The sequence below is a fragment of the Sardina pilchardus genome, chromosome 6, assembly GCF_963854185.1.
Source record: "Sardina pilchardus chromosome 6, fSarPil1.1, whole genome shotgun sequence".
Lineage (NCBI taxonomy): Eukaryota > Metazoa > Chordata > Actinopteri > Clupeiformes > Clupeidae > Sardina > Sardina pilchardus.
In genome coordinates, this window is record NC_084999.1 from 2,740,613 (window position 1) to 2,751,246 (window position 10,634).

General features: G+C 43.6%; 1 protein-coding gene across 1 annotated transcript; it reads right to left on the reverse strand.

Moving 5' to 3' along the window:
* Nucleotides 1-8,634: 8,634 nt before the first annotated feature.
* Nucleotides 8,635-10,101, reverse strand: LOC134082248 (uncharacterized). Its single transcript, XM_062537897.1, has 2 exons — nucleotides 10,081-10,101; nucleotides 8,635-9,593 (listed from the first exon to the last, which is right to left on the reverse strand). Exons 1-2 carry the CDS (start codon nucleotides 10,099-10,101, stop codon nucleotides 8,952-8,954), a joined length of 663 nt encoding a protein of 220 aa, XP_062393881.1. The 3' UTR covers nucleotides 8,635-8,951.
* Between the last annotated feature and the right edge of the window lie 533 nt (nucleotides 10,102-10,634).

The following is a 10,634-nucleotide window of genomic DNA, read 5'->3' on the forward strand; positions in this document are numbered from 1 at the left end:
CAACGGACTCAGACGAGGAAGAGAAAACTACAGTTTTAAATGCTGATTTAGAAGTGTAACAAACATCAAAATGTGTGCATCCATGATCACTGTTTATAAACAGTAAAAGAGTCTATATACAGACGTTCCGTTTTTCTAATGGTTACTGCTCTGTAGTTGACTGCAGCAAATGACCCAAGCATATATATTCTATATTTTATTTATTGAAAGCATATATATTATATATATTATTTATTGAAAACGGGACAATGACAGTGGCGATATGCGAATTCATCGTTTTTCAAAAAGAAGTGAGGCAGGAGGCATGATTATCAATAACACACACCTGTAGCTTCCTATCACTTGCTACAGTATATAGTCTGTTCCATTATGTTTCCCAAATGCTAAGAAGATGCCTAGCCTTGCTTGTCTCTGAAGTATCTGACTTGGCAGGACTTACCTGCTTCTTTACTTAGAAAAACGTAAGGACTCACCACATAAATCTGGTCAGATTTGTGATGATTGATGGCATGTACTAATCGGGTCCATACTAGGGATGTAACGATTACCGGTGTGACGGTAAACCATGATAAAAATGTTGATGATAACAATTACCGCGTTCATTTCGAATATCATTATTATCACGGTTGATACTACGGTGTGGTAACCGCGTGTTTAATTCCTCCCAGCTTCATCCGAGCCTGCTTTTGACACAAGCTGGAAGGCTACTATGAAACAAAACTTTACCTTACTAATTCTGTTTTCTAATTGATGGATTTAACCATGATTCGGATAAGGCTACACCTGCTTTTAAAGGGTGCAACATTTTCACCCCAAAACGTGCGCTGTATCATGTAGCCACTCTGCGTCTTTTTATGTAGGCCTACACGTTCACATTACATCTAGGCTATTCCACTAACGTTATCAGGAGAATGCCGTAAAGTTTTATGTTGAGCGCTGGGTGTCACTCATTGGATATAACAGATACCAAACTCCAAATCATAAGTTAAGCTGTAAGCAGCCAACATTTCCAACCAAGGAAAAAGTGAGCACAATGCCACGGTAACCTACCTACAGTAGGCTATGGAATCTAGTTCATTTAGGCCTACTGTAGTGTTTAATTCAATTTCCAAAAAAAGCTACACAGCCTTGGCAATCTTTTCCATCAAGGTAACTATCCCGTTAGCTCATGCGTCATGTCTATCATTAGGCTAATGTACAGTAGCCTAGTGCTCACCAAAATCATAGAAGTTAACATTGCAAGACACTTATCTTTTCTATGATCCCAGCAATATTTTCTTTGACTTGTTAATTTTTTGAACATTCATTTTATTCAATGAAAACGGATAGCCTATCCTTGAACTATGCGTGACTACTTTCCTAAAACCGAATGAAGGTTAATATAATTAGGCTACTTCACGTATCTCTTAAAGTGACAGGCTCTCAATTAGACCTACACAACACCCCTGTAATGTCATTAAAGACAAGTGTAATAGTTTAAAAATCAATATGAAGTATTCAAATTACTGAATATTTTTAGCTATAAGTAATTATGCAGATCCTAACATATTCTAAACTATTAGCAAAATATATAAAGTTTATTCATTCAAAATATGCAATAGAAACAAGACAAGCCATTTTCTGTGTGTGTGGAGGGTTGAGCAGAGACTAGGATTGCCACTGCTGTGAATGATCGGTATCCTGCTGAAGGCAATAAGGGTTTGCCTATATTTTTAATGTAATAAACACTTTTTTAAACTAAAATATTTCAGCTTGTCTACACCCATCAGCGCTTTCTTAACATATTGTACACACAATTTTTAAAATACCGCGATAATACCGAAAACCGTGATAATTTTGGTCACTATAACCGTGGGGTTAAATTTTCATACCGTTACATCCCTAGTCCATACACACATCAGTGTGGTCTGAGATACTCATCAACTGCATATCTTAGCAAATCTAATGCTAAACCCATGCACAACTCTGGGATAATGTTCAGCTCTTGGGTCTGTTTTGCTTAGGAAGCTCCCTATATCAGAGTGAAATAAATAACCAGGAAATATTTTAGTGACCTACTGTACTGTATATGGATTCTCTAAACGCAAACGTGAGCATTTTGGTATTTGAAATTAATCCAAACATTAGATGATGGGCAAAAAGTTCCATTTCAACCTGAATACTACTTTCAAACCTGTCCCTATCTAAATATCTAAATCTTAAACCACACCAGCATCAAAGCTCAGTCCCTGCCACCAGAGCTCACCCGCTGCAATAAGAGCAATGACTACACAGTTGAGGGCATTTAGGGCACTGCTTAGGGACAGCAGCGCACAGAAACATATCTTTTTATTGACATCTCTTACATCCTCATGCCTAACATGGGGCTTGGCACGGTGGCTGGTTGTTATCTGGCTGCTGGCTGTTTGGGTTGCCCTGGAAGTGGACGGGCAAGCACACGCCGTTGATGTCGTCGCAGGCCAGAAGGAGGTTCTTCTCCTCCAGCGTGATGCTCTTGATGCTGCAGGTGTTGGAGTCCACGCGCACCGTGGTGTAGTTGAACTTGTGCTTGCTGATGCACATGTCGCCTGGCAGCGCGTTGCCTCCGGCCGGGGAACACACGTCCAGAACCTTCTGCCTGTCGTCGAAGTGCAGGAAGGACTGGGTGGGCCGGTAGCACAGCTTGTGCTGCTTGATGAAGCTCTCCCACTGGTTCTGGTCCAGAGAGCGGGGCTGGTCTTGGGGCAGGTGTTTCATCAGGAAGTGGTTGTAGTTGGAGGGCTTGGGCGAGGGCATGCAAGGGTGTGGGTTGAACCCCAAGATGCCCACCACCGAGAGGACAAGCAGAACTGTGGCCAAAGCCACTCTGGACACACCAGTCTGTGGAGATTAAGAGGCCGGAGTCAAGCACCTCGGTGAACCATATGGATATCCATATTATTAGATTAAGAAGCCGGAGTCAAGCACCTCGGTGAACCATATGGATATCCATATTATTAGATTAAGAAGCCGGAGTCAAGCACCTCGGTGAACCATATGGATATCCATATTATTAGATTAAGAAGCCGGAGTCAACCACGTTCCAGAATTCGCTGCTTTCACTAAAGGCTCTAATACGCTCATTTGATTTCCGGTGTGTTCGAACCTGCCGCTATTGCTATGGTAATTAGTGTCTACACGGACCCGGTTGGGTGTTGCACCTAGCGAGTCAACACGTTACGATGTAGAAGGATTTGGGCACGTTTCAATATAGTTAACGCTCCACCGGAAGTCAAACGACAGCACTGAGAGCCTTTAGTGCGAGTAGCATATTATCAGAAAGAAATGACTAATTGAAAATCTGCTATTCGCCAATGTCTGCACAATGCATGTACTGATTGATAGACACAAGCTGTGTTTGGCACCACCAGAGCATTGACTTCAAAAAGACATCCAGTGAGTACAGAGAGAAAGAGTGACTTGTCTCTGTGCCATTCTCACACTTTCTCAGATTGTCGTTGTTTACACACGCACACACACACACACACACACAAAAAAAACTGACAGCACTTAGACAGCACTTAGAAACGTAAAGAAGTGGACGTTACCATGATGAGTGAGTGCAGGGAGACCAGCTTCTGTCTTCTGGTGGTTAACTAATCTGATCTCCACTCTATATATGTGTGCCCTGTTTTTATTTGTCCTTGTGCTTGAGTGGATGATGCCCTAGTGGCGTGTGATGCCCTTGTTGTTATGGTACTGAGGCTACTTAGCTGCTTTGGAGTGCTAGATGTCCTTGTACACTTCTAGGGCTAATTAGATTATAGTGCTGATTACAAACATCAAGAATGTTATCACTTGTGTAATCTTTTAGATTAGTTAAAACATGTAGTCCACTCTACATACGGTTTCGAACACTTCTCATCAGGCGGACATGTTTGTTTTCATACTTCTGCATGGAAAAGCCAGTGTATACAATATTACAGGTTGGGCACAGAGATCTTAAAGGTCTAATCTGTCATATTTACACAACTAAAAACTCTAGTATTACATAACCACAAAAAAAAGGATAATTTACTTGCAAAGTCAAGAAGGAATTTGTAAGGACTTCAAAATGCTCTATAAAGGAATAGAACAACACCTGAGAGAATCACGTCTACTGTGTCATGTTGACAACTCCAAACACACCTTACCATCTCCATTTACCTTACCATCTCCATTTCTGCTTAAGGCAAATCCTCCACCTGTTCCCATTCCTTCCGCCCCTGGGCCTCCATTTTCGGATTCTGGTCCCCCATTCCCCCCACCAAGAGTCACCTTTTTGGGGACCCCGTCTAGGTAAACAGGGTAAACAAAGAAGGGTAAACAATGTGGCTCTCGACTGTGGGACCTTCTGTGCCATGAAGGTCCCACAGCTCATCCAGCCGGCTGACAGCTCTGCACAGTTCTGATTCAGTTTCCAAGATGATTCCTAATCCTGTGCTGACCCTTACCATAAAACTAGGTATACTTAAAGTTAATTCTATATCAAGTCAATTGAAGTGCAGTAGAAGTGTAATTCCCAACTTTACTTTAAGTAGTAAGTGTATTAGTATAATAATAACATCAATACAATAAATTCAGACGCTGATGACGTTTGTCTACTTTTGTTTTTCATGGCATGTAATGCTGTCTTGGCATTTTGAATACAGTTGTGTATAGATCTCAGCCCCTTCTCCATTACCTGCCCATCCCAGTGCTCTGACATGGATGGAGTCTTACTCAGAGTCTAGAAAGCAGTGCACTAGGATTAATGACAGATGCTCCTCCTTTGCCAACTGTACTATTGGAGTCCCCCAGGGATCCATTTTAGGACCAATTTTATATATTAATGACCTGCCTTTGATTTACCCAGAAGCTCACATCCAAATGTATGCAGACGATATAATTACACCATGCAAAACGAGAGATTCTTCATATTGAAGCTAGAGCTCTTCACTCATTCCTTCTCTTGTCCTGCTTAACCTTTGAGATATAACGGGGCTAAAGACCACACAGAGACAATGCACACAATGAGTTCATGGAAAGGAAACAAATGTGGGGTTTTGCAAGTGGTTAATTAACTTCCGGGGGTATTATGATGATGATTTTTTTCTGATTTTTTATTTTCAACATGATCAAAGCTAACACAATGACTAAATATGAGGGTCAAAGTGCAAACCGTTATAACCAGCCTCAGCACCATGCATTCATTGCTGGAACAGGTGCACCTGGAAAGAGAAGCGAAACTTGTTCTAAAATCTTGTTGTTCCTCCATACCTTTAATTTCAACTCAATGGGTGCGAATTTGACGGAGTATTTTGCCGACAGAGGCACAAAGGTGGCAGAGTCAGTAGATGGATGGGACTTTAACACTGCTTGCATGTGATTGGTTTACTCAATTTCCCTTCACTAGAGAGGTCTCGCCCATTTCAGAATCCCTGCCTTGACGCACAGTTGCTTCCTGCTGCCTGTATAGCTGTCGAGCTCGGCCCATAATGTGAAATGTGTCTCCAGACAGACTGTGCGGTGCAGGTGCTTGAGTCGCTGCCATCTAAGTCACTGGTGGTTGAGTTGCTGGTGTCTTAAAAAAATGCTTCCCTTCAAGGTTGGCTTTTTTCCTCATTGTTTTCATTGTGAGATTACAATAAATTATATATACCTGTTTTTAGTGAACTTTAATTACCAAAGGTACCAATAATTCTGGTGGGTACTGTATTTTAGATTAATTACATATCAGACTGAAATATTTCAATCATTTTTGGTTTTAATTTTGATTATGACTTACATCACAAATCTCAAAATATCACATTTATTAAAAATTGTATTAATTTCAATAAAAGGTCAATAAATGTCTGTCACTGTCATGAACACAAAGTACGGGGCAATTGCTCTGTCACTAGTTTGTCCAACTCCCAGCTCCAATTCCAGTTTAAAAACTTGCCCCTACATGTTTAGCTCAATTGTAATGCAACTATGTTAACCTGGATTTAGTCAAAATTACCATATGATTCAAATAGTGTCCACTTAATCAACTAAACCACATTTTATTCAGTTTTACATGACCACAATTAAATATTTTAATCAGATCACACCACAAAGTGCAAATCTGTCATGCCTCTTGCAACATATGTTGGACATGTTGTCCTCTTATTGTAAAAACGTTGGCAGTCTTTGGCCAGTAAATACTAGATCACGTCTCATCTTAAAAGAAAAAGTAAAGACTTGAGACATCAACATGACAGTTGTATGTGGCTGGGTATCAACTGCGATCACAATCACAAAAATATAGCCGCAAGCGGCGATGGCGGGCCCGAGCACCTGTGGTGCGGAGACCTGTGACATTTCGGAATCTAACAAAGCAACACGTGCGTGTTGGTGGGCATGTGCATGAGCAACACACATGCCCACCAAATTTGGTCAATTTTCCTGAATGTATGTGTCAACCACAACAGACAACACGCTAGGTGGCGCTATAGAGTCCCTAAGCCACACCCTTGGCCAGAGCTCTATCTTTGACTATCGATAGCAATAACGCACAAGCCCACCAAATTTGGTTCATTTTCGTGAATGTGTGTGTCAACCACAACAGACAATCTGCTAGGTGGCGCTATAGAGTCCCTAAGCCACACCCTAGGCCAGAGCTCTGTTTCTGACTAGCGGCAGTAATAACAAAAAAGCTCACCAAATTTGATTCATTTTCGTGAATGTATGTCAACCACAACAGGTAACACACTAGGTGGCGCTATAGAGTCCATAAGCCACATTCTCGGCCAGAGCTCTGTCTCTGAATAGCTATAACAAAACACATGCCCACCAAATTTGGTTCATTTTTGTGAATGTACTGTACGTGTCAACCACAACAAACAATGCGCTAGATGGCGTTATTGAGTCCTTAAGCCACACCCTCGGCCAGAGCTCTGTCTTTGACTAGCAAAAACAATAACACACGAGCCCACCAAATTTGGTTAATTTTCGTGAATGTTTGTGTCAACCACAACAGACAATGCGCTAGGTGGCGCTATAGAGTCCTTAAGCCACACCCTAGGCCAGAGCTCTGTCTCTGACTAGCAAAAGCAATAACACACGAGCCCACCAAATTTGGTTAATTTTCGTGAATGTTTGTGTCAACCACAACAGACAATGCGCTAGGTGGCGCTTTAGAGTCCTTAAGCCACACCCTAGGCCAGAGCTCTGTCTCTGACTAGCAAAAACAATAACACACGAGCCCACCAAATTTGGTTAATTTTCGTGAATGTTTGTGTCAACCACAACAGACAATGCGCTAGGTGGCGCTATAGAGTCCTTAAGCCACACCCTAGGCCAAAGCTCTGTCTCTGACTACCGATAGCAATAACACACAAGTCCACCAAATTTGGTTCATTTTCGTGAATGTATGTGTCAACCACAACAGACAACGCACTAGGTGGCGCTATAGAGTCCCTATGCCACACCCTAGGCCAAAGCTCTGTCTCTGACTAGCCATAGCAATAACACACAAGTCCACCAAATTTGGTTCATTTTCGTGAATGTTTGTGTCAACCACAACAGATAACGTGCTACTAGGTGGCGCTATAGAGTCCCTAAGCCACACCCTAGGCCAGAGCTCTGTCTCTGACTAGCGATAGCAATAACACATAAGTCCACCAAATTTGGTTAATTTTCGTGAATGTTTGTGTCAACCACAACAGATAACGTGCTACTAGGTGGCACTATAGAGTCCCTACGCCACACCCTAGGCCAAAGCTCTGTATCTGACTAGCCATAGCAATAACACACAAGTCCACCAAATTTGGTTCATTTTCTTGAATGTTTGTGTCAACCACAACAGAGAACGTGCTACTAGGTGGCGCTATAGAGTCCCGAAGCCACACCTTAGGCCAGAGCTCTGTCCCTGACTAGCAGAAGCAATTCCACATGTAGCTGCCAAATTACATCCAATTTATAACCTTTTTTCTGCTTATAACACCAACTTCCTGTTTCGTAATAAGACGCCATAATTCAAACCTTCGCCATTTCGATATGCTTCGAAAATTCAAAAATCTGTTCGCAATTCCTCTCGGGCAACCCCTCAAGATCCTTTTACTGCTCATATGACATGATTTCGATAAACCGTCTAGGATAAGTGTTTCAAAATACATGATGTGCAAAAATCATAATCATAATCATAACTCAAATTTGTTTAAGATTCACTATGTAGTGTAAATGTAAAAGTTGTTCAGATTTATACAACACATCTGCCTACCAAATTTGGTTCATTTTCGTGCATGCACATGTCAACCACAACAGACAGCGCGATAGGTGGCGCTATAGACCCCCTGAGCCACACCCTAGGCCAGGGCTCTGTCTCTGAGCATCAAATGCAATTCTACATATGCCTGCCAAATTACAAGAGTTTTGGAGCATGCCAAGTTGGTGAAACGGCCGCACGGGCTAAGAGGAAAAGAGAATAAGAATAATCTGAGCAAAAACAATAGGGCCTTGCACCTACGGTGCAGCCGCTGCTACAGCGGCCGCACCTCGGTGCTCGGGCCCTAATAATCTGAGCGAAAACAATAGGGCCTTGCACCTACGGTGCAGCCACTTTCAGTGGCCGCACCTCGGTGCTCGGGCCCTAATAACTTGTTTTGATGCAGTGAAAGAAATGTATTGCCATGACACGCTTCAGGCTTCTTTTTAATGGTTGGATATCATACAGCAGAATGATCATTCATACACATTACATACCTGTGTGTGTGTGAGAGAGAGAGAGAGAGAGAAAGCGAGAGCTTGTGTTTGTGAATGTCAAGTACAAACATGTAATTGTGTTTATTTGGTGCGTGTAGCATGTGTTGTTCGTTTCTTTGTGTGTGTTTGCTTAAATGTGTGTGTGTGTGTGTGTGTGTGTGTGTGTGTGTGTGTGTGTGTATTATTGTCCAATACTGATATATTATTGCTAGATCTGAGCAGTTGAAATGCTACAGTACTTTGTGCTGCTAGTACCACAGGGGCCACAGCAGGCTGAGCCACAGCAGGCTGAGCCACCGGGCGGCGCTCCACTCCGTCCCTGAACTCTGGGGCCGCTCGCACGGAGGCTCTCGGTTCTGGTCAGGTTCCAGGTCCTCTGGGTTCCCCTGGAAGTGAATGGGTCGGCACCGGCCCTGTATCTCATCGCAGGCCAGAATGATGTGCTTGGTCTCAGCCTTGACCTGCTTGATGGTGCAGTCTCTGTGCGTGCGCACGGTGGTGAAGGAGAACTCCTGTCCGCTGATGCACAGGTTGTTCTCCAGCGCCCGGCCCCCGGCCGCCGAGCACACCTCCAGCACCTGCTGCTCGTCCTGTGGGCGCAGGAAGGACTGCGTGGGGCGTTTGCACAGCTTGTGCTGCCTGATGAAGCGCTCCCACTGGTTCTGGTCCAGAGAGCTGGGCTGGTCTGCAGGCAAGTGGCGCTTTAGGAAGGTGTCGAACGCCGTGTCCCACTTGGACGGCATGCAGGGGTGGATGTTGATGTTGTCCTGTGGATGTTGGGTGTTGTTGGTTGGAGCGCCATGCTGCTGCTCGCTGGTTGTGCCCGGGTGAAGCTGGCACAGCAGGGCACTGAGCAGCACAGCTACACGGCTACGGCCGGAGAGTGGAGGCTGTGAGAGAGATGGAGGTTATCCACAGAGATCATCACATGGAGAGAGCCGGGTTTTGGAGATCCATAGAGCTGGAGATATAACTAAGGGTGAGCTTAGAGGACGGTGTGGATAGGCTGGCAACTGAGCTCAAACTTGGTTGTTGCACAGTAATCATGCCGCCATGTTTTGCATTTAACTCAGAAAAAAGAATAGAAAGCACACATTGTGCTGTGCACCTGGAGGACGCCTGGAAATAGTGCTGTTTCACCCGTAATACTGTATATACTGTACATACATTCACAGAGAATCATATATATCCTACTGTAGTTCAGACTTGCATACACACATACACACCACTACACACCCACTTAAGAGCTAATGTTTTTATCAGTTCTATTGCATATTTCATTTGCAAGTTCAGAGATCATACATTACCATGATGCAGTGAATGAGTGGCTATGATCTAGATAATCTGCTTCCTCAACAACAAAGAGTTTCAACTTACTTTCACTTCCTCAGGTTGCATCCATTTCCATCAATTTGTGTGTTTCTGGGCGTGCCTTAACAAAGCCACTTCCTGTCCTACATGCAGATGTCTGAATTGATGTTTCAGCCAATTGTGTGTGTGTGTGTGTGTGTGTGTGTGTGTGTGTGTGTCTGACAGCATGTGCACATGTCAGCCACCTGACTGTGACATTTCCCCAAAAGACATTTAATATGCTTGCCTACAAAGTACTCTCCGGCTCTGCCCCCACCTATCTGAATGCCCTCATACAGGCATATGCTACCACACGACCGCTGCGCTCCTCAGCTGAGCGACGTCTAGCTCTTCCGCCAGCACGCGCAGGCCAATCCAATCTTTTCTCATCTGTCGTCCCTCGTTGGTGGAATGCACTATCTGTTCCTACTAGGGCAGGGACATCCCTAGCCATCTTCAAAAAAGGTCTGAAAACCCAGCTCTTCAAAGAACATCTCCTCTCATAGCACTACTTCAGACAATTGCACTCATTCATGCACTTATTACACTCATTTATGCACTTATTACACCCACTGATGCAC

Bases quoted from the DNA above. Each gene is read 5' to 3' on its own strand.
- LOC134082248 (XM_062537897.1), bottom strand. From the start codon at position 10,101: ATGCAACCTGAGGAAGTGAAA. The intron at 9,594-10,080 runs GTAAGTTGAAAC...TCTCTCTCACAG, and splicing joins TGCAACCTGAGGAAGTGAAA to CCTCCACTCTCCGGCCGTAG.